The sequence below is a fragment of the Colobus angolensis genome, unplaced genomic scaffold (genome assembly GCF_000951035.1).
Source record: "Colobus angolensis palliatus isolate OR3802 unplaced genomic scaffold, Cang.pa_1.0 Scaffold386, whole genome shotgun sequence".
Lineage (NCBI taxonomy): Eukaryota > Metazoa > Chordata > Mammalia > Primates > Cercopithecidae > Colobus > Colobus angolensis.
In genome coordinates, this window is record NW_012117221.1 from 351,969 (window position 1) to 377,559 (window position 25,591).

Consider the following 25,591-nt stretch of genomic DNA (forward strand, 5'->3'; position numbering starts at 1 on the left):
CGTCTCAAAAAAAAAAAGCCCGTGGCACGCACCTGTAGTCTCAGCTATCTGGTAGGGGACTGAGGCAGGAGGATCACTTGAGCCTGAGAGATCGAGGCTGTGGTGACTGAGTGACAAAGTGAGACCCTATCTCAAAAAAAAAAAAAAACCAGATACACACTTCAACCATTTATATTGTATGCTCCCTGAGGACAGGCACTACTATACTGTGCTCTGGTCATAATAAATGTTAAAAAAAATTGCCTATTTAATTAACTATCCAATTGAGTGAGGAAAAATAAAAATAAGTGATGAGAACTAATGATCTAGAAGGTAAATGCGCCAATAAGTTTAGACTTTTAGACTACGGTGGAGAACAGCTTTCAAAAATCAGATTACGTTTTAATCAATATGAAAAACCTTGACATAGGAAATAAGGAGTAATCAAATGTAGGAGGTACCCAGATGGCAAAATCCACAGCAGTCATTGAGGACTCAATGAATTTGGCACAAAATATGGCTGCCACAAGAGGAAAGCCCAAATAATCAGGAAAGTATTAGGTAAAAGATGCTTCTACAATGCACCTGTCAGAGAAAACTCTTCTTTACTCTTTCTAGTCTTAGAAGAAAAACAGTTTTAGACAGAATTAAAACTGGTGGGCCTTAAATTACCACAGCATTAAGATACAAAGACCTGATTTAATGGATTATGGAAAACTATGATTCCATTTTGATGTAATACATATAATATATACATACATGTAATTTAATTTTTCTGTCAAACAAATCACAAGACTTTACATACATATATTTCTCAAAACCTACATTTCCTTTGAATTAAAAAGGCAAGGTAAAATGTGCTTCCCTAAGAGTAGCTCTCAAAAATCATTCAATCTCAGCTGGGTGCAAGGGCTCAATCCTGTAATGCCAACACTTTGGGAGGCGGAGGTGAGCAGATGACTTGAGGTAAGGATTCGAGACCGGCCTGGCCAACATGGTGAAATCCCACCACTACTAAAAATACAAAAAAATTAGCCAGGGGTGGTGGCGCGTGCCTGTAGTCCCAGAAACCGAGGAGGCTGAGGTGGGAGAATCATTTGAACCCAGGAGGCGGAGGCTGCAGTGAGCCGAGGTCGCACCATCGCAATCCAGCCTGGGTGACAGAGTGAGACTCCATCTCAAAAAAAAAAGAAAAAAAAATCATTCGATCTTCAAATTCCAAAACACAGATGATTGTTAACATTCTCCTCCACAGAATCATGGATGGCTAAACAGTCAAATCTCTACATGGAGCTATCAATCTCAAATACTACATGAAACTGTAAGAGGCTAAACACATTTTCTGAGCTTAAAAGTGAAATATTGGCTGGACACTGTGGCTCACGCCTATAATCCCAGCACTTTGGGAGGCAGAGGTGGGCAGATCACGAGGTCAGGAGATCGAGACCATCCTGGCTAACATGGTGAAACCCTGTCTCTACCAAAAATAAAAAAAATTAGCCGGGCATGGTGGCTGGCACCTATAGTCCCAGCTACTTGGGAGGCTGAGGCAGGAGAATGGCGTGAACCTGGGAGGCGGAGCTTGCAGTGAGCCAAGATCGCGCCACTGCACTCCAGCCTGTGTGAGACTCGGTCTCAAGAAAAGAAAAAAGAAAAAAAAAAGTGAAATATTAAAGATGCATCAAAGTAATAAATTAACAAAATGGTGTTTACTATTTAAATGCAAACGTAAGACTGTTTTACTTTGCAAGACAGTAAATTTATCTCAAATATTAAAATCCAAAAGTAAAAAAAGAAGAAAAAAATCTTCAAAGACAAGACAAGATCGTATTTAACCAGATAACGACCTGCAATCGGCACCGGCAGCAACTGTACAATCCACAGGTTCAACCAGATCTGCACGACGACAATGGCCCAAACCAGAGACACGAAGTAGATGTCACTAGTTTTCTTCTTTCTAAGAAATGTTCCTATTTCAGGCCTTCGTCTGCCCAGAGTGGGTGAAGGGGAAGTAGGTGAAGGGGAGGAGGGTGAAGGGGAGGTGGACAACGTCGGAGGGGATTCTCCCCTGTCCAATGCTTCTGAAAAGGGAAAGAAAAACACCACACACCGTATTAGTCCGCATGAGGAAATGGGAATACAGAGTCACTCGTTAGGCTAGCCTGTTTCAGGCCTTCAAAATGTGCTGATATGGTATGATTATATTGGGTTAAAAAAGACAAAAATATCTGGACCCATGTTTGCATATGCACTGAAAAACGTGGAGAATCACAATGCCAACAGAGCTTGAATCTAGGAAGAGTAAGTTAGTTGGTGATAGAATTGGGAGTCATTAAAACAAAATACATGACAAAGTAGCTGAGAATTATAATTATCCCATAAAACTTATTCAAACTAAAGAAACAAATGCTAACATATACTAGAATTTCTATATTTAAAAATCCCTCTTCTTTTAATAGAACTTTAGATTAGATGTATTTATATCCATTTCTGACACAAGAAGACTTTTCAGTGTTATTTCACCTAAAATGGAACCAACTGATCTTACAAGAACCCAGGGCTTTCAAACAGATAGAAGATATAAAATATGAGTGAGATACAAAAACAATGACAGATTTCTCAGGTGAGGATTTTCAAATAAAGGAAACCATACTGGATTATTTCACATAAGACACCATTTCCTAACAATGCAACCACCATGTTACGTTTTACTATAGGGTGTTATTATTTCCATTTCCTAGTTTTAATAAGATATACCACATACATCAGAAATTACATAACTCCTAAAGCAGTATTACTCTATATATACTATAATAATGAAAATTATTAAGATCCTAAAACTTGCATTTTGCCTTCCATTAGAAAAAAAATGTTAATTACAAAAGTATGTCATGTTGAACATGTGGATTGTTAATTACAAAAGTATCATATCTCAGAAAGTCTAGAAAAAAGAGAAAATAAGAACTCCCATAATCCCAACCTCATATTTTCCCCCTGGTCTTTTACTTAGTCGTAGCATGTTCTACTTATCCTTTCTCATTCTTTCTCTTCAGTTGGACGTCACCTCCACCAGAGCTAAGACCTTGTCTATTTTGTTCTCCCTCCACTGAATTCCTGGTACATACAATAGTATCTCATATACAGGAGGTGCTCACTAAATATGTGAATGAATGACTTCCCTGTTGTTTCATAATTTTCATAAGCAACCACCCACACAGTAGCACACTAAGTGCTGTATCATAATTTCCTTAATGTTTTTCATGTTAAATGTTCAGTTATGAATAAATTTTTACTACTGAGACCACTTGCACCCTGGTAAGTCAGCTCACCTCACCAGGACCAATATTCTACCCTTACAAGTTCAGGGCTAAAGCCCAAGCTAGTTAACAGATGCTTCTGTTTGACTCTGCTCTAAGTAGCTTTCTAATTTGGAAAATTCATGTTGGTGGGTGTGACAGATATTTGGAAGAAAGAGTCCAAAACCAAAACATCATTTCCTCTCCATTTTGGAAACATAATTCCATGTGCAAGAAAAATAAGTGTTCCTACTACACCAAATTCCTTTCTCTTAGCTGACATTTCGAAAGTCAGTTCTTCAAGGAGAATTCACTCTAAATATTCCCTAACTCCAAATACCTCTGGCACTAATGGACCTCTCAGCACAGACTAAGGTGGCCTTTTACATTCCGGAACTCTCCAAGAGTACAGCATGACTCTATAGCTGGTATATCTACCAGGTGGATCCCTCAGGAGTCTGCAGTCCCAAAGCCAGGCCACACAGGACAATGAGTCCAAAACAACCAGAAAGGTCTGTGTTATGGGTCAACATATTAACACAAGAAGCATGTAAACTTTCAGAGAAAGAATGACAGAGAAATGGATGACTGCAACATGGAAAATAAAAGTCCTCCCCAAAAAGAGAGCTGGGAAAAGGGAACAAAAGAAAGAAAAAACAACAGGAAGAGACAGGGCAAAATAAAATCATGGAGGAGAACTGACAGTTGTTGAAGAAAGAAATGGAAAATAAGAAATCAAGATAAGATATGCAAAAAATTGAGGGAAATGTGGGGAAGGTAAATGGAGACTGAGAAAAGGAAAATAAGAAAAAGAAAGGAATGAAGAACAGAAGAAAAATAAGAAAAGCCTTTTTTTAAAAAGGAAAGAACTAAGATCAGAAACTCAAGAAGGTAAATAATTAAATGTATTTAAAACGTGATATATGAGAACAAAGATGAGAGGGAAAAGGGCATAAAAAAAGGAACCAAAGAGAATAAATGAGGGATTAGCAGAAGTAGCATTTTTTGATGCTAGTGTCCTAAATTTTACATTCTATGTACATTTCATTTTCCAGAATAACCTTGAATGTCACCAGAACATCAGTCACCTGCAGGCTGAGTGGAGAGCTGGTCTTCACTGCTTGATTCATACCCTGTGATAGAGATGGCCAAGTTTGCCAGAGTAGAAGCTGCCATGGAGATAACCTGCCCTGGTAACTCTGCCCCTGTAAAAGAAGCATCCATTTTCAAAAGTCTTTAAAATGGGAAATAATGGCTGCAAATTTAAACACAGTCCAACGTTTTCAACAACAACAAAATAAAATGGTTACTACTGACCCACTGAATAAGTGGTTCTTCACCAAGGAAGAACCATTAAGAATCGACATGAAAGTGTGCTAAAAAAGCAAATCCCTCGACCTTCTGTATACCTTTCTCCTTTGGGAACTTCATGCTGGTGGATGTGGCAGACACTACAGACGTAAATTTGGAGTCCCACACTTACATTTGTTAACAAGTTGATTTTAATGCATACTTCTATTGAAAAACACTACCACATCAAGTCTGTGAGCTCCCCGATCTGTCTTAGGCTATGTTGTATGACTAGGTCTCATCTTAGTACAAGATAGCCCATACTTGGTGATCATAATAAAAACATTCCACAAATGAGTATGCAAATATATGGGTATTATGCAAAACCATATAGATGTATAAATTACATAACTCAGTACAGACAAAATCTACCACTTTAAAATCTAAAGGAACAACATGACCTTGTTTCATGTTATATATTTCCATGTTAAATTCCTAATAGGTAGTGCCAATCATTTGCACTAAATTCAAGCAAAACATTCACTGGCAAAGGAAGTCTGTCAACCTTTAACCTTCTACAGCAGACAAGGAAGAATAGCTCACTGAAGAATAGCATCAGGTTCTAGCATACTTTCTTGCACACTAGACTGGAGAGCTAAAAAATTGTATTTCTTGGATTCCCCTGTAGCTAAGGTCTCACACATGACAGTTTCTAACAAGCAGGTACACCTGTGCAAGACTTGAGAGCCTGAAGTGGCACACTGTAATCTGGAAGCCACAGAGCTCTCACGTCAAACACAGTCTGTCAGGAAGGCACATGGTTTTTCCGCAGCAACTTAGGAGAAGTTCTGATGTCTGATCTCTAACTTCACGGTGAGCAGCAGCAGCCGTGGCCCTCTGCCCAAACAGTCCTTCAGTGTCACTGAGCATTTCTCCTGATTTCACTGCTTCTGCCTGTGTCAGATTCCAAGATTAGTTGTCTGGTCTTTCCAGAAATTCCATGTGCAAAAATTGTAAGCGCTAATCAATACCTCCTACTATTTATTTAAACTCCCTGAAATAGATTCTATTGTTCACAACTAAGAACACTAGCAATTCCTAGTCACCAGATCATACACCCACACTCATACAACTGAGACATTATTTTTGGTAGGCCAAGACTCAGTATGGTAACATAGGATTCTGCCATGCCAATGAAAAGAGCATGACCCTTCAGAAAGCCGATGAACTTCAGCTCCAAATTAACTCCACACACCCAAATATCCAAGGCTGGCCCTCTCCCAGAAAGCAGCAAGCGAGAGCCTGAGGTGGGGCTCTTTGGTAGATTCAGACATCAGGATAAGAGTACTCACCTTGCTCAATCATACCCTGTCCCTCCTCTAATAAATGCCCCTGTGACCTGAAAGAGTTTATTTTTAGATATGGTATCATATCTCTCAATATTAGAGAAATTCAAACTCATTGTCTGAGAGGAAAACATAAGTTAGATTTCTGGATTAGGATCTTACTCTCCTGGCCTGTGTACCCAAGGTCCTCCTGAAATGCCAATAAGACAGCAAGGGTTGACAGAGAAAAACGGTCTTTCATTTCTTACATGTACTATGTGCTGGGGAGAAAGACACAGACCCTGCCCCCAGGGAGTCTAGTAAAAGACATTAATTAAAGAACCACACAAATAAACATGTGTATACAAATTATGGTTGCTATAAAAAAAAATCCTGGGTATCTTGTGACATCCTAACAATATCCTGGGCAGAAAGAAAGCTGTGAGAAGAACCCAGCATATTAAAGACAGTGAAAGAAGGTCAGTGTGTCTGGAACACAGACAGCTAGTAAGAAACTGGTATCAAATAGACAAGGCTGGAGAGGTAAGCCAGATGATACAGATCACAGAACACCATATGAAGGACTTTAGTCTTTATTCTAAGAGGAAGAAGAAAGCACTGAAGAGTTTCAAACAGGATAGTAATCTTTTTCTCACTGAAATTTTATTGAGATAAAAGTATACTCATATGCAGTTGCAAGAAATAATCCCAGTGTACCACCATTTGTCCAGTTTCCCCTGACACAAGATACAGAACAGCATCATCACTACAAGGTCTCTCATGTTGACCTTTTATAACCGCACTCAACTGCCTCTCACCTCTCTCACCACCTTGTAAATAAATAACCTGTTTGAGATATAAGACTATTCCTGCTTGTCTGGAGAAAGAGAGACTAGAGGGGACCTATAATGGGTACAGGGAGATAAGTTGTTGCAGTACTATAGGAAAGACATGATGCCAGCGTAGTCTACAGCCACAACAAGAGAGACGGGGAAAAGCGGCTGCGTTAAAGAGACAGAGAAGAGTCAAAGTGGACCACACTTGGTGAGGAAGCAATAAAGGGAATCAAAGAGATGATGGTATCCAGGTTTCCAGACTATGGTTAAAGAACATGTAGCAGAACTGGATGAAGATTCTTGGCATATTAGAGTTATTTTTAGACTTTCAGAAAGAAGTTCCACAAACAGGCTGGGTGCAGTGGCTCATGCCTGTAATCCCAGCACTTTGGGAGGCCAAGGTGGCCAGATCACCTGAGGTCAGGAGTTCGAGACCAGCCTGGCCAACACGCCGAAACCCCGTCTCTACTAAAAATACAAAAATTAGCTGGGCATGGTGGCGCATACCTGTAATCCCAGTTACTCTAATCCCAGTTACTCAAGAGGCTGAGGCAGGAGAATCGCTTGAACCCGGGAGGCAGAGGTTGTAGTGAGCTGAGATCGCGTCACTGAGCTGAGATCACATCATTCAGCTGAGATCACGCCAGTGAGCCAAAATCACACCACAGCACTCTGCCTGGGTGACAGAGTGAGACTCCGTCTCACAAAAAAAAAAGAAAAAAGTTCCACAAACAAACTGACCTACACCAGAGTTGGGGCAAGACTTAGCTTCGCAGTATACCCGGGGGGATCTCTTAGACCCCACTCAAGAGCAAAGTTTGGGAACACCTCATGGCCTGGGACAATACAGTAGAAAAAGGAAAAACAAAAACAAAGACCTTCAGGTCAAAAATTTAAAAAATTAAGAATTCTCTCTTACATAAGATTACAGACTAGTCAAGGATCTTGAATTACTAAACTGGCCTCTTCAAAAGTAATTTAATTAAGTGGTCACTCTTGGTCACTCATCTAGAGACACTGTAAGAAAAGTAAGTCCCTGGTCGGGCGTGGTGGCTCACGCCTGTAATCCCAGCATTTTGGGAGGTTGAGGTGTGTGGATCACAAGGTCAGGAGATCAAGACCATCCTGGCTAACATGATGAAACCCTGCCTCTACTAAAAATACAAAAAATTAGCCGGGCGTGGGGGCAGGCGCCTGTAGTCCCAGCTACTCAGGAGGCTGAGGCAGGAGAATGGCGCGAAACCAGGAGGCGGAGGTTACAGCAAGCCAAGATCACGCCACTGCACTCCAGCCTGGGCGACAGAGCAAGACTCCATCTCAAAAAAAAAAAAAAAAGAAAAAAGAAAAAGAAAAAGAAAATTAAGTCCCTTGATGGTTTTTGCAAAATAACAAGATCATTGGATAACTCTTCAAATAATGGACTTTCAGTTCAGGTGCATTTTAACTTACATTTCTAAATGCCTACTAAGCATTCACTCACCAAATAGGCGACTAGGCTATATGCCGATATAAGAAACTAAGACCCTGGTCTCAAATTCAGTCTGATACTTAAGAGCTAATGTAAAGTAAGTGTAAACTGTTAGGGAGCAGTTTGGAAATCAAACCCATGCGGGGAGGTCTGGGAAAGGTTTCCAAAGGAGCTGTCTGACAAGAATATTGAAAGATGCCATCCTTTAAATCCATTTTCACAAAAGTGAGCTAGATAAAGACGGAACAGTTCTATCTCGGAGAGGAAGCTCCTGAGAGACTGGTGTCTTAGAGGGCAGGGGTAGAAAAGTGTTTCAGGAAGACAAAAAAGCAAGTGTGAAGACACAAAGGCAAGCAAAAGCAGAGTGTCCTCTTCAAAGAACTCTAGGAACTTCAATAAGGCCGGAAGATAGTGTGAATGAGAACAGCCGAGTGGCATAAGAATGCAGAGGGAAGCTGGGAACAGGGCACGAAAGGTCTCACATTTACTATGAGGAAGCAGCATGATTCAGTGGCTGGAAGCACAGGTGAGGAAAGAAGACTCCCCAGGTTCAAATCCCACGTCTATTATTACTACTTAGATGGCTATAGGCAAGTTAGTTAACATCGAGCTGTCCCAGTCTCCTCATGTGTAAAAATGAGGCTTACATAAATTTGTATCTAATGTGAGAATGAAGTGAAATACATATAAAATGCTGGCCGGGCACAGTGGCTCACACCTGTAATCCTAGCACTTTAGGAGGCTAAGGCAGGTAGATCAACCGAGGCCAAGAGTTCCAGACCTGCCTGGCCAACATGGTGAAACCCCATCTCTATTAAAAATAAAAAAGAATTAGCTGGGTGTGGTGGCACGTGCCTGTAATCCCAGCTACTTGGGAGCCTGAGGCAGGAAATCACTTGAACCTGGGAGGCAGAGGCTTCAGCGAGCCAAGACAGCACGACTGCACTTCAGCCAGGGCGACAGAGCAAGACTCCATCTCGAAAAATAAATAAATAAATAAAGTTTAGAACAATGCTGGGTATGAAGTACTCAATAAATGTTAGCTATCATCATCATCAATATCAATCTATTGGCTTTGACAGTATAAACTAGAAGTAGAAGCCACTAACACTTCTGTAGTATTTCTTTGTACCTCTCCTCCCCTTTCTACTTTATATTATAGCCATGTATTTTCCCTTAGTAGATATTTTTAGATCTCCCCACAGAGCTAAGCAAAGTATCTTGTATCTATAGAGTAGGCACTGGAAGATTCGAGAAAAAGCTAAAACCAATCAATTAAATCTTCAAAACTGTGGCTTAAGGAATAACTCTCCAACTTGCTAATGGCACTAAAATATGCAGTAAATATGCAATAAAGCTTAGCTGCATCAATGGAAGCTGCAATATTTTTCTAGTTAATACACAAATGACTCAGCAAATTTTTTGAGCACCTCAAACTTCAAAAAAGCATGAAAGGAGTAGCACATACAGAAAATCAACAAAGTATTTGAAAATTATGAATACAAGATTTGGCAAACTGCTTTTATCCAACACATCTGTATTTTAATGACTTCTGTCTTAGTGATACCCTTCAGCACTTCAAAAACCTCAAGGAATTGGCTTGGAATCACAGTCCAAAAAAAAACAAAAAACAACAGTCCAGGCAGGGAGATGATAAACCGAACAGAAGAATGCCAGGACTGAGACTCTTGGCCAAGTTGTGGTATTAGAACGGTATTAGATTTTAAAGCCACAGCTAAAAATAGGCACAAAAACAAGGGAACATAATCTTGGGACTCAAGGGCTGGAAAAAAAAAAAAAAAAGGAAAGAGCATCCAAGGTTTCAGGTATCAATCCACCCAGAGACAGGGCCAGCATTAAGCAGAAGCCAAATAACAGGGATCTACACAAATCCAAACAAGCATGCTACTGACATTAGCAGCCTAGCACCAGGGGACAGAAACTCAAAGAGTCCGGCACACAAGAAAGAGACCTCAGGTCAGAGAGTATTCTGTTAATACAACAACTCAATGATGAACAGACTAACCTTTTTAACAAGCATTGGTAAATATACTTTAAATACAGTCTAAATATGGAGATACTTCTTGATCCACTCCATTCTTTTTCACAGATACAGCAGCAGTTAACAGAAATACATCCAAACATGCTTATTGGAAGGAGCACTGCATACCAAATAAAACCTCCCCAGCCTGCAAAGTTCCCTTTGAGGAAGGCTTCTGTTTCCATTACTAATGTGGAAAATACAACTCCCTCTCAATGGTTTCTAGTATTACGTCACAAGAGCCTGCAGATGGACCAGTAGACTTTTCTCTAGGCCTGTTTAACTTGCAGTATCAGAACTGGGGAGTGGGAGAGGAACATTAAAACATTTGGTTTGCTCCCTTTTTCCAATTTGGGCTTGACTGAACCAAACTTGTTCATATCTCATGCTATCCCAAAATGAGTAAGGCAACTATCAGGATTTGTCTCTGCAAAGACATTTCTAGTCATTTACAAACAATTACCAATGCCAGGAGGAACAGCACTCAGCAGTACTTGCTGGTACTTCTCAGGCCAGGTATCTAGGCTATTATAGATATATCTGATGCTTGTTTCACTAACTTTTGAAGAGATTTCTTATACTCAGAAAAAATGGCTCTCTGAGCCTAAGTTTCTTCATTCGTAAAATAAGTATAACACCAATCTCACTAGACTGCTTAAAAAAAATTGAGCATTTTTAAAGAGTCTAACACAGCCTTGCTTATAGGAGATAACAATGCTAGTGTTCCTCTTTCCTCAGACGCCAAGGGAACATACTGAAGGTGGATTCCAGGTGCCATGGTTTGAGTGTTTGTCCTCCAAAACTTGTGTTAAATTTAGTTGTCATTATCACAAGTATTAAGAGGTAGGACCTTTAAGAGGTGATTAGGCCATCAGGGCTCAGTCCTCATGGGTAGGATTAATGTCATTATAAACGGGTGAGTTCAGCCCCAGTCCTCTCCTGCTCGCCCTTGTACCACATGATGACACAGCAAGAAGACCCTCACCAGATGCCAGTACCTTGACACTGGACTTCTCAGCCTCCAGAACTGTGAGCCAAGAAATTTCTGTTCATTGCAAGTTACCAAGTCTGTGTTACTCTGTCGCAGCAGCACAAAACAGACTAAGACATAAGGTTTCTACTAAGTAAGGTTTCTGGGATCTAGGAGGCAAGAAAGCTAGGTCATGTAGTTGTGTTAAGTCAACAGGACCAATATGGAAAACTGAAGGAGCTGACAACTACAACTGATGTAAGAAGGATGACGAGTCAATACTTTTTCAGGATGACTGACACTTACTCAAAGAGCCTGGGGAGGGGAAAGAACACTGGGCTCAGGGTCAAGAACCTACGTTTATTTATTATCATTATTATTACTTTTAAGACAGGGTCTCACCTCTGTAGCCCAGGCTGGAATACAGTGGCATGATTACTACTCACTGCAGCCTTGACCTGGGCTCAAACAATCCTCCAGCTTCAGCCCTCCCAGTAGCTGGGACTACAGATGCACACTACCACACCCAGCTAATTTTTATTTTATTTAATTATTTTCTGTAGAGACAGGGTCTCACTACCTTGCCAAGGCCAGGCTAGTCTTGAACTCCTGGGCTGAAGCAATCCTCCTGCCTTGGCCTCATAAAATACTGGAATTATAGCATGAGCCATTATGCCTGGCCAAGGACCTAAGTTTAAATCTTAGCTCCATTAGTCACCTGTGTGACTGCAGGCTAGTCAGTTAATCTCTAGAAGTATCTTCATCTGTAAATGAAGATACCATCTATCTTACAAAGATTTATTTGTATGGGTTCTGTTTTGTTTGCTTGTGGATTTGAAAAGATAGCACATTTAAAAGCACTTAAAAGTTCTTGGCTCATGACAGGCACTTAAATATTCTTCCCTCATTATCTTAAGCATTTGGGAAATACTATGTTAGAACTTCTCAGGTCTAAGGAAACCACTGAGTAAGACCCTTGGGTTCAGAAGGAACCACTGAAACTAACTCAGCAATGATTCACAAGAAGAGTTTTCTGAGGCTGAGGTGGGAGCATTGCTTGAGCCCAGGAGTTCAAGCTGCAGTGAGCTATGGTCACACCACTGCACTCTGGCCTGGGCAACAGAGCGAGTATCAGTCACTAAAAACAAAAATATGAATAATAAATAGAAGAGTATTCTGGGTCTAGGAACCAAACTCAGGCTTTGAATTCTGATGAAATCCAGGACTAATTCTGTGAGTCTAGTGAACCACAGATCACAAAAGTTTCTACAGCACAAAACCTTCAAAGCTCAGAAGACACACAGAAGGATACTCACACAAGTGACTGGAAAACAAGCAAGTGACACAACAGGACATTGGAAATGACAAGGAAAGAGCAGATGCACACATTGTCGTGGCAGTATACTAAAGCATTCCCGTACCTACCTATATTACAGTGACATCTACAGCAGGAAACTGACTGTAAGTATAAGAGGAGGGCTGTTCCATTACACACCAGATGATTTGAGTTCTGATTCTTAAAAAGAAACAATGTTCTCAGGGGCAATAAGAAAAAAATACTCAGAAATTTAGAAAAAAAAAAATTTTAAAGATTTATTTTATGATGAGGATTATTTAGACTAGAAGTCCAGAAAGGAATTCTAGATCAGTAATCACCTATCTTGACGCAGGTTGAAATGAGAGTAAAAGAAAATAAATAAAACCAAGATTTCCAAATCTGTACTCAACATTTATTCTGTGTGTCTGTGATTTCCTTCCTTGTTATAGCCTGTAATACAAATAACAGCAATCTGGCTTGCATATCAGCATATCACTATTCTAAGTTTACGGCTGGTAATCATCATCAACCATGGTATCCTTTTTCCCCTTGCTCAAAAATTGGTCTTAGAAGTCTTATCCTTACAGTTTTCTAGGCTGCCGTCATCAGATGACTAGAATTTACACCGTAGAGAAAACAGAATTGCAACCTTTGGTTTAGACCTGCATTACTTATATTTTTATAATAATTACTTATTTGGCCCTGGACAAAAGTAGTCAAAAGGGGAAACCATTCTGGGGTAAGGGGTAAAGGGTAAGCAGAGCTGTCTGAGTCACTTGCTACTAGGTGAACGAAAACACAGGAGATAAAACTAACCAGAGAAACAAGTCAAAACTGCCAAGCTTTCTACAACAGTTGCCAAAACAGGAAATTTACTTCCACTAGGCAGATATATAACCACAGAGTCTAACAGATTATAACCAGAAAGACAGGCTGAACAAAGAAAACTTAGACACCAAAATATAAAATAAAATAAAATCCTCCCTATTTTCCACTGTGAGAGAGATATGTAGTTCAGGTTACTTTGCTTCAGGTATTTTAAAATTCTAAATATATATTTATAAATAAAAATATGGCTTACAATTGTTAGATATTACTCATTTATCAAATAAAATAATAAAAAGCAAATTAATTTTTAAAAACTTTTACAAGGTACCTGTACAAACACACCAGAGTGCCACAAACAGCCTCATGATTAGAATAAAATGAAGACATTAAAAATAACGCTGTATAAATGTATTCATTGACATAGAAAGTTGATCATGACATAATTAAGTTTAAAATGTGGGTTACACAAGAAAATGTTCACTGCAATCTAGTTTTTTGTGTGTTTTTAAAAGTCTGAAGGCAAAACAACTATTAGTTAACATTTTGGTATAATCTGTAGACGGTGAGTTTTTGAGTGATTTTTAGTTTCTTCCTTTTGTTTCTCTGTATTTCCTCACTTTACTGCAACACACGTATTATCTGAGAAATTAATTCTTTTTAAAACATACTGCAGCTAGTAATCTGCTCTTGGAGTTTATTACAGCCATCAGAAAGAAGCAAGGAGCAAAGTATTGGTCAACTACAGAAGCTTTGTGTTCAGATTTACCTCTCCAGTCACAGCTGCTTCCACACAGCTGGGTAACCAGAAGTCTGGTCTGATGATTTGAGGACCACTACTATATCCTGACAACCTCTCCACTTTCAACTCCTTAGAGACCTCTACCTTTAATCAACTATATCCAGATATAGGTCACTCACAGCCAGGGTACCTCAAAACTAATCTTTAAAAGCACATGGTCTATTCAACTTTGTACTAGAAATTCCAACCAGAGCAATCTGGCAAGAAAAATAAATTACAGGCATGCAAATTAGAAAGGAAGAAGTCAAACTATCTCTATTGTAGATGACTGACCTTATATATGCAAAATCCTAAAGAATATACCAAAGAACTACTGAAGCTAATAAATTGAGCAGAGCTGAAGGATGCAAGATCAACAAGCAAAAAAATCTGTTTTATTTCTACCCAGCAGCAATAAACCATCCAAAAAGAAAATTAAGAAAACAATTCCACATGATAGTATCAAAAAGAATAAGGAATAAATTAAAGGTGCAAGACATATACAAAGAAAACTTCAAAACACCGCCGACTCCTATGTTGGTTGCAGCACTGTTCACAATAGCCAAAATTTGGAAGAAACCTAAGTATCCATCAACAGATAAATGGATAAACAACATGTGGTACTTACACAAAATGGAGTACTATTCAGCCAAAAAAACAGAATGAGATCCTGTCATTTGCAACAACATGGATGGAACTGGAGGCTGTATAAGCTAAGTGAAATAAACTAGGCACAGAAAGACAAACATCTAATGTTCTCACTTATTTGTGGGATCTAAAACTCAAAACAATTGAACTCAGAGATAGCGAGCAGAAGGATGGTTACCAGAGGCTGGGAAGCATAGTGGGAGGGTAAGGGGAAGCTGGAAGTGGTTATTAATAGGTACCAAAAAAATTAAAAAGAATGGACAGGGCACGGTGGCTCATGCCTGTAATACCAGCACTTTGGGAGGCCAAGGCAGGCGAACCACCTGAGATCAGGGGTTCAAGACCAGCCTGGCCAACATGGTGAAACTCCGTCTCTACAACAATACAAATATTAGTCAGGCATAATGGTGGGTGCCTGTAATCCCAGCTACTCAGGAGGCTGAAGCAGGAGAATCACTTGAATCTGGGAGATGGAGGCTGAAAAGAGCTGAGATCGTGCCACTGCACCCCAGCCTAGCCAACAGAGCGAGACCCCATCTCAAAAAAAAAAAAAACAAGAGTAAGACCTAGTATTTGATAGCACAATTTGAGGCTGAGGTAGGAGAATCGCTTGAACCTGGGAGGCAGAGGCTGCAGTGAGCTGAGATCGTGCCATTACACTCCAGCCTGGCTAACAGAGCAAGACTCCATCTCAAAAAAAAATAAAAATTAAAAAGAATAAGACCTAGTATTTGATAGCAAAACAATTATTGACTGTAGTCAATAATTTAATTGTATATTTTAAAATAACAAAGAGTATAATTGGATTGTTTATAGCAAGGGATAAATAGTTGAGGAGATGGATACTCCATTTTACTTGATGTGATTATTAGACATTACATGCCTGTGTCAAAACATCCCATGTACCCCATAAATATATACACCTACTATGTAGCCACAAAAAATAAAATTTTAAATTAATTAAAAAAAACACTGCTGAAAAATTAAAGAGTAATGAAATAAATGGAAATGCATCCCATGCTCATAAATTGTAAGGTTTTTGTGGTTTTGTTTTTTTATATTGTAAAGATGGCAATGCTTTCCCAAGTGATCTCTAGATTGAATGCAATCCCTATCAAAATCCCAACAGGCTTTTCTGTAAAAACAGAAAACCTGATCTTAAATATGGAAACGCAAGGGACCAAAAAATAGTCAAAACAATTTTGAAAAAGAATAAAGTTGGAGATGCTTCTGAATTTCGAAACTACAGTAATCAAAAGAATGTGCTAACTGACATAAGGATAGACATATAGATCAGTGAAACACAACAGAAAGGGCAGAAATAAACCCATACATACATGGTCAATTGATTTCTGACAAGGGTGCCAAGGCCATCTTCAACAAACAGTGCTGAGAGAACTGAATATACACAGGCAAAAGAATGAGGTTGGACCCTTACCTCACTTCATGTACAAAAATTATTTCAAAATGGATCAATGACCTACATATAAGAGATAAAAGTATAAAATTCTTAAAAGGAAACTTAAGGGTAAGTATTCACCGACCTTAGATTTGGCAATTGTTTTTCAGATGACACCAAAAACACAAGCAATAAAAGAAAAAATAAATTGGACTTCATCAAAAAAATTTCTGTGCATCAAAACAGACGGACTATCAAGAGAGTAAAAATATAACCCACCAATGGAATATTTACAAATCATATATTTGATAAGGGTCTAGTAGCTATATAAGGAATTCTTAAAATGCAACAACAAGCAACAAGGCAAACAATTTAATTTTTTTAAAGGGGAAAGAATTTGAATAGACATTTCTCCAAAGAAGAGAAACAAATGGCCAAAAAGCAAATGAAAAGATGCTCAACATCATTCGTTATTAGGGAAATGCAAATGAAAACAACAATGAGATACCACTTCATACCCACTAGACTGGCCATTATCAAAAAGTGAAAAATAATAGATGTCAACAAGGATGCAGAGAAATTAGAATCCTGATACATTGCTGGTAGAAATTTGAATGGTACATCTGCTGTGGAAAATAGTTTGGCAGTTCCTTAAAAAATTAAACACAGAATTACCATATGACCCAGTAACTCTACTCATAGGTAAATATTCAAAAGAACTGAAAACGTGTATTCAAATAAATACTTGCACACAAACGTTCACAGCGGCACTATTCACAATAGCCAAAAGGTAGAAATAACTCAAATATCCATCAACTGACGAGCAGATAAACCAAATGTGGTGTACTCTTACCATGGAATATAATTCAGCCATAAAAAGGAATGAAGTACTGATACATGTACAGGGTTTCTTTCTGAGGTGATGAAAATGTCTTGGAACTAGACAGAGGTCATGGTTACACAGCATTGTGATATATTGTATGCCTTTTTTCTTTTTGAGACAGAGTCTCACTCTGTCGCCAGGCTAGAGTACACTGGCACGATCTTGACTCACTGCAACCTCCACCTCCCGGGTTCAAGCAAGTCTTCTGCCTCAGTCTCCCAAGTAGCTGGGACTACAGGCACACACTACCATGCCCAGCTAATTTTTGTATTTTTAGTAGAGACGGGGTTTACCCATATTGGCCAGGCTGGTCTCAAACTCCTGACCTCGTGATCTGCCCACCTCAGCCTCCCAAAGTGCTGGGATTACACACGTGAGCCACTGCACCCGGCCTGTATGCCATTTTTCAATGGTTACTGCACCGGTAGCCCTTGCTACTTGGGAGGCTGAGCTTGGAAAACCCCTGAGCCCAGGAGTTGAAGGTTACAGTGAGCTATCATTGTGCCACTGCACTCCAGCCTGGGCAACACAGCAAGACCCTGTCACTAAAAAATAAAATAAAAATATTTTATTTTATAAAAATAAGATATTTTAATAAAATTAAAATACAATGGCTTATAATTAATTTTAAGTTATATATGCCTCAATAAAATAATACCAAAACAAAGCATGGTCTAACAACCTAAAACATTTTAAATGATTTATTTTCCATTCAGAAACCATCATAGATTTTTAAATAAATTCAAAGTTACTTCATCATAACATTTTTTAAAAAGCTACTCTCCAAAATGCTTCAAAGAGTAATATGAATAGAATGCCCTATTTCTTACCAGAAGACTCTTTTCCATTCTGTTTTTCATACAGGGTGCCCACAGACATCAGGAAAACAATAACCAAGAATACTGGAATTCTCCATGAGCCAGCAAGGGATGCTGCAAATTAAGAATTAACATTTTTAGTGAAATAAAAACCTAGTACTTGTTTTTACAAAACCGAATTTTGTAGTTTGACAGAACAATCTGGTATATATGTTAATTACAGAATTACTTATCAGGCAAAAAAAAAATTTTAAGTCCATTAGATAGATTAAACTTCAAGGTTTCTCAAAATTAAGTTCATCCCTGCTCTCAGAGGCCCCTGGTCAAATGGATAGGGTATATGCCAGCCTACCTTTAATAGGGTTTAAAGAGAGTCTATTGTAATGCATATCAAGGGTCTAAAACCATCCCGAACTCAAATCACCTACTTCACCCCAGAATGACCAGAATTAGGCATAGATCTCAAAGTCAAAGTCTGACTTGGTTTCTTGAAAATACCACTGGGGCCGGGCGCGGTGGCTCAAGCCTGTAATCCCAGCACTTTGGGAGGCCGAGATGGGTGGATCACGAGGTCAGGAGATCGAGACCATCCTGGCTAACACAGTGAAACCCCATCTCTACTAAAAAATACTAAAAAACTAGCCGGGCGAGGTGGCGGGCGCCTGTAGTCCCAGCTACTCGGGAGGCTGAGGCAGGAGAATGTCGTAAACCCGGGAGGCGGAGCTTGCAGTAAGCTGAGATCCGGCCACTGCACTCCAGCCTGGGCGACAGAGCGAGACTCCGTCTCAAAAAAAAAAAAAAAAAAAAAGAAAATACCACTGGGTGTGAACTCTCTCTCTCTCAAGAAAGAGAATGGCCCAAAAGAGCACAGCAAAAGCGTCAATGTCTCCTCCTCAGTGTATAATGCAAAAATGTTTACAAGTTGGCCACGTGCAGTGGCTCACACCTGTAATCCCAGCACTTTGTGGGGGACCCAGGCAGGTGGCTCATTTGAGGTCAGGAGTTCGAGACCAGCCTGGCCAGCATGGTAAAATCATGTCTCTACTAAAAATACAAAAAAAAATTAGCCAGGCATGGTGGTGCATGCCTGTAATCCCAGCTATTTGGGAGGCTGACGCAGGAGAATTGCTTGAACCCAGGAGCTGGAGGCTACAGTGAGACAAGATCACACCACTGCACTGCAGCCTGGGCGATGGAGTGAGACTCCGTGTCAAAAAAAAAAAATTTTTACAAGTCACCAAGAAACAGGTCTCTACTCATAACCATTTCCCTGAGTCCACCTAGAACCTCATAAACATCCCTGCATGCCTGCCTCCTTCCTCTGCCTTCCTCGAGTTCAAAATGAGTCATATCTGACATACAGGATCTTGCAGATAAATTCCTCTATCATTCCAACTCAACAAAGCTAGAGAATAATGCTTTGTTTGACATCAAAGACAGAGACATAGCTGTTTTTTATTTTATTTTTAACAATAAGTAGTAGCTCTAGAAACTAAGGCTATCCACTGCTCTGGGTTACTGAATTGTGTTGTTAAATTAGAATTTAATGTTTCCACAGGCTCAAATTTGGGAGATGAAAGTCTCAACCATAAATACCACACTGAAAAATCAACATCTGAGCAGTCAGCCACCCAGCTAACATAACAGGGAACCCATTACTCTGAGCAGCTCTGACATCAAATATCCTTATGTGGAAAAGAGATTTGTCTCTCTGAAGCTACTCACGACTCTGACATCTCTCCCTCATGGTTAGATCTGTTTAAAGCACTCTTTCACAGGACAGTCCTTCAAATATCAGAAATAGGCTTTCATGTCTTATATCCTCCTTACCTCTGTCTCCTTTCTACCCTAGACCCCCAGTTCCCTCCTCTTATCCAGAGTAAACATCTCTAGTTCCTTTAACTGGTTCTCACACATGATTCTGAGGACCTCCTATCGTTGACTGCTTATCTATATCCTCCCTTAAGTATGACACTCAGAAATGATATGACAATCCAAGGGTGCTCTACTTTTTAAGATGTATTGACTTTTAAAAGGACCTTTTGGAAAATGAACATTTTAAAGCACATCATTTTCATTAAAATTTAATGAAAGATTAAAGCATAACATTTTCTAAAGATTAAAGAATTTTAAATGCAACATATAACACTACAAAAAATTCACTTTCATTCACACAGTCGGCCACTGCAGACCTTAGGCCAGACTTAAAAAAAAAAAAAGAAGGAACCCACCTAAATGAAAAAGCAATATAATCCAGACAGGAATTGAAACTGCTCTCAAGTAGCGTTCAGTGCTTGCATTCCACTTGAATGAAACAGTCAACACATAGCCAACCACCAACGTCCAGATCTTAAATAAATGAAATAAAGACACGGCTGTAAAATCTATACACATGAAAATGAACATAAAATTATATAAAATCTGTGTCTATACAGGAGGGCTCTGGACATAGCACAGAAAAGATAAAGGTTGATGGTGCCAAAGAAACGTGCCTAGGTTCTCCTCGTTTAGAGAATCTAAGTTTTGAAACATTAGGCATTTGAAATCTCATGTAGTGATATTAAATAGTTGTTTAACAAAAGATACATAGCTCAAAAACCATCTTATACATAAAATGCTTGAGATCAAATATTCAAAGCATAAACCATGGATTTAAATTAAGAGTCTAATCTGGTGGAATTCCTACAGTCTTCTCTGTTAATCACTATTTAGAAAAGAAATGGAAAGAAAAAAAAAACAAGAAAAGGAAAGCTTTCCAAAAAGAATCAGGTTAAGATTCTATTGCAGCTTATAAAATATGTTTGTTACTAGGAAAATAACTCCGTAAAAGTTAGAAAGCAGCCAGCTGAAGTGTGATCCTGCTGAAATAACCTAGGCAACAGATGATTAGAACCTAATCCACAATTATGATGCACCAGCTGAAGAAGTGTGCCTGAAAAAAAATATTATTAGAGGAACAAACAGCAGGATTTCAGAACAGAAGAATCAGCCAGGATACCCTCCTCAGTTCTTTCTATACTAAAGTTAAATGACTCTAGAGCTTAAGCAGCATCAAAAGAAACCAGCATAGCCTACACAGAAACTCATATTTTAATAGAACATTTATAAAACACAGGGAATACATAATCCAGAACACATCTGAGCACAAAGAAGTTAATTAACGTAAGACCAAGAAGCTGAAATTCAAGTTTGACATGAATCTTGCCAAAAAAAAAAAAAAGCAAATTAAGACAAAAAGAAACTTCAAGCTATGTAATTCAGAGCATGAAGAAAAAAGAACCGATGGGATTACTAAAAAAGACAGAAAAAAACTATCTCCTACATTATTTTGGTCAAATCTATCAATAAAAATAATCTTCACATCTTAAAAATGTTTATAGCTTCTAACCTCAGAATTGAACTTTCAGACTTTATCCTTACTAAATAATGATAAATTCTGAAAAAGCTTTAAATATAAAGAAGCTTATCAGAGTATGATTCAGAACAGTGGAAAAAGTGATTACCTAAAAGGTCAACAACTGGGAAACGATTATGACTTACTCAATAAAATGTTATGCAACCATTAAAATCACTTCTTAAAAACAAAGACTATACAGTTTAAAAACTCCCAATATCATACTAAGTTAGAAGTAAAATACAAAGAATATATATGATGTGATTACATCTACTATATGGTGGGAGGAAAAGAAAATGTACTAAGAAGTTAGTGGCTGTATGTGGGTGGTAAGATTTTGTTCTTCCTTTCACTTTTTTCTGTATTTTCCAAATTGCCTTTAATAAGCACTAATTATTTTATAATAAAAAGGACATTAAAATATCTTCTTCAAGTAACTCTATCAGATGAAATATTAAAGAGCTCTGAAGCTCAAAAATATGAGGACATGGGAAGTGAGACTACAGCTGCTTCAAAAAGTCCAGTCTTGCTGGACCAGACCAATTAACCCGGGGAATTCAAAGAATTTGAGACCTGATGGTAGAGCATTGAAAAAAATCTGAGTATAATAATAGTACACTTATATAACAGTCCTATGTGCCAGGCCCTATTCTAATGCTTTATAGATACTAACTCATTTGATCCTTATAACCCCACAAAATAAGTACTATTATGATCCTCATTTTACACATGAAAGAAACTCAGATTTCAGAGAAGTGACCTGCCCAAGGCCACAAAGCTAATAAATGACAGAGGCAGGTTTAGAACCCAGGAATCTGGCTCCAGAGTGCACTTTTCTAACCATAAGGAGAAAGAAGTGTGGTGCTAGAATACTAAAGATAAACAAAAGCTGCTCAGATTTTCACAAGGGAAAATTAAAATAGTCAATTTTGACAACTACAACTTGTTGAAATTAAAAAGAAAAAATCCTCAGTAAATGGATAGTCTTCAGAGGTACGTCAGTTAGCCCCATCCTATTAAACATTATGTCAGTCACTTAGATGAAAGACTAGGGGCACAATAATCTAAAAAACTGATTTTACGCAAATCAGTTATACAAAACTGAGTTGTCAATAAACACTGAGATAACATATCATGATTCAAAAAGATATCCTGAAGCCAGAACAATGGGCTAATCCAGATAAGATTAAATTATATGAAAAGAGATGCAAAGTTCTGCTTTGAGGTTCAAAACTCAACTGTACAAGTATGGAATGGAAAGAGAACATCTAAACCACTTTTCAGTTCAGTATGAGTCAGCGTATGACTAGTAGAAGCACTTATTTCTGAAAGTACAATACTCATATCAGGGAAAGTGATTGTTTCAATTAATTTTGCACACCAAACCACACAACAAAATTCAGCCTTGGAAAGGAAATAAAAATCACAACACGATATATAAATGTAGCTGGGGGAAAAAAGTTTCGCTTAGAAAAGAGAAGGAAATTATCAAGGTTTTGTAGCTATCTTCAAATAATTTTTAAAATGTCATCTGGGAGAGGCAAAAGACTTGATTTTCTGTGGTTCTGAGAGCAGAAATAGGTGGGAATTAGGAAATAACGCAGCTCAGTAAAAGGATAGGTTTTTCCAACAAACTGCAGCTATCAAAAAATGGAATAATCATCACTAAAAGTGTTCGAGCAAACGTCGACCAGAGATGACAAAGTAAGTACTACCCTTAATAAGAAGCTGAACTGGAGGTCACAATATATACAGTACCTCCAAGAAGTTTTTGTTTCTTATCTGTATGCATAAGGAATTAATATCACTTGCAGGGAGAGAAAAAATAAGACACTGCATACTTCAGATTTTTTAAGAGAAATTTATGATCTAATAAGAAGCATGTATTTTCATCTATCAACCTGAAACTCACAGATTACCCCACTCCAGTTTAAAATAACCATTTTAAAATATACTCCCCAATTCTATTTTTAGGAGTGTTTTACAGAAGCACACTGTGCAGGCAGATACAAAAATATTCACTGTTGCCGTTTACAATATAAAAAATTGAAAACAACTTAAGTATTTTATAGGGAACTATTTAAATAATGCTATCTCCAAAAATTGCGTAATTACTCAGACTTTCAACAGTATGATGAACATCAATATAGAGTGCTACAATGTCAATTTATTAGTGTGTAAATTTATAATGGTGAAAACATACTAAACAAAAAAATGTTTTAAAATATTATCTCTACATGGTTGGATTTCAAGGAGTAATTTGCTTATTTTTTTTTACAGGTACTCAATTTTCTACTAAGGTTACGTAGTATCTTTATAAACAGAGAAAGAAATATTTTTAACTTTTAGGAAATTCTTTTGGCTTCTGGATTTTTTTCCAGTATTTTGAAGTGCTTCCTCAGAAAAGATTTGCAGAAGTAATATCAGTTTAAGAGGTACGGGCCATTTATAAAAACACTTTAGAGCTTATATTAAGCCCATTATGATTATACAATTACCAATGGTTAAAAATGTTTATCAAAGTATTCTAATATAAATTCAGAGCTAAGAAAATCTGTTAAAAACATTTTCTAAAAGGCATCGGGCGTAAAAAGATTTATACTGTAGCAGTATTAAAAAGAAAGAAGTGGCCAGGCGTGGTGGCTCACACCTGTAATCCTTGCACTTTGGGAGGCCAAGGCAGGCAGATCACATGAAGTCAGGAGTTCGAGATCAGCCTGGCCAACGTGGTGAAACCCCATCTCTACTAAAAACACAAAAAGATTAGCCAGGTGTGGTGACACGTGCCTGTAATCCTGGCTACTCGGGAGGATGAGGCAGCAGAATCACTTGAACCCAGGAGGTGGAGGTATAGTGAGCCGAGATTGCACCATTGCACTCCAGCCTGGACAGCAAGAACAAAACTCCATCTCAAAAAAAAAAAAAAAAACAAAAAAGAAAAGAAAAGAAAAGAAAGAAAGAAAAGAAAAGAAAAGAAAAGAAAAGAAAGAAAAGAAAGAAAAGAAAGAAAGACGTATATCTCTAAGTGCTAACAAGGAAAGATATCCACAGTACAATGATAAATGAAAGAGCAAAGTACAGAACTGTATGTTATCTCATCTTTGTTTTAAAAAACAAAAAACCAAAACCTTCTACTTTGTATGTTCACATGGGCATAGAAATGAATTTAGGAGCCTTTACATCAAACAGTTAACAATAGTTAACATCTGAATAGTGGGAATAGTGGTGGAGAAAAGGGATAATTCGGCCGGGCGCGGTGGCTCACGCCTGTAATCCCAGCACTTTAGGAGACCGAGATGGGCAGATCACAAGGTCAGGAGTTCAACGCTAGTCTGGCCAACATGGTGAAATCCCATCTCTACTAAAAATACAAAAATTAGCCAGGCACGATGGCGGGCACCTGTAATCCCAGCTACTCGTGAGGCTGAGGCAGGAGAATTGCTTGAACCAGGGAGGTGGAGGTTACAGTGAGCCAAGATCGCACCACTGCACTCCAGCCTGAGTGACAGAGCAAGAATCCGTCTCGCAAGGAAAAAAAAGAAAAGGGATAATTCACTTTTATCATATAAACTTCTATTCTGCTTATGTTTTTTTCTAATGTAACAAACATTTTACTTGAGTCAACATTTTGAATCACTAAATATCCTTTAAAATAACAAAAATAAGGATTTGTACATTCATGTTTCACACATAATTTCTAGTCTAGGACCCCTTAAGAGTTTTTTAATTCTTAAATCTTCACTAACACAGAAACATGAGGTTAACAAGTCAACTTTATATATGTTTAGCCTCTGAGCAAACCTATTCAAGTGTGAATTTATTCCAGGCATTAAATCAATGAGCCACAGTTACAGATAAGAGGGCATATTTTTCCAAATTTATGTTCTCCAAAACAACATGTCCTTTTCAAAATACACATTCCATAGTCGTTTTTATAGCACCAATGTGCTAGACACTACATAAGACTGCATAAAATTTGGCAACATTTACTTAGCACTTCAAGTAAAGGGAACTAATAGGCAATCACATTTTCATTTCACACAATTATCCACATATACTTTTCTGGTTAAATAACATATTAAATGTAGAAAACATTAACTAGAGACTTCGCCTTTTCAACTGTCTTTGTTTCATTTATTGTCATCTGGGCATTAACTGGAAAAACAACTTGGTTGCTTCTGTTAACACATTTTTGCAGAACAGTTTCTTAAGCTTTTTTTAGAGAGAATAAAACTACAGGCTGGGCGCAGAGGCTCACAACTGTAATCCCAGCACTTTGGGAGGCCGAGGCAGGTGAATCACCTGAGGTTAGGAGTTTGA

The 25,591-nt window shown here is 38.3% G+C and overlaps 1 protein-coding gene across 1 annotated transcript in view; it reads right to left on the reverse strand.

Annotated features, from left to right (window-relative positions):
* Positions 1-25,591, reverse strand: part of TMEM245 (transmembrane protein 245) — a 109,545-nt gene that overhangs the window by 71,895 nt on the left and 12,059 nt on the right. Inside the window, exons 3-6 of the mRNA XM_011954613.1 lie at positions 20,109-20,226; positions 17,890-17,991; positions 4,364-4,480; positions 1,827-2,060 (exon numbers count right to left, since the gene is read on the reverse strand). Of these exons, the coding sequence (XP_011810003.1) occupies positions 1,827-2,060; positions 4,364-4,480; positions 17,890-17,991; positions 20,109-20,226 (571 nt within the window). The remainder of the gene's footprint in view (positions 1-1,826; positions 2,061-4,363; positions 4,481-17,889; positions 17,992-20,108; positions 20,227-25,591) is intronic.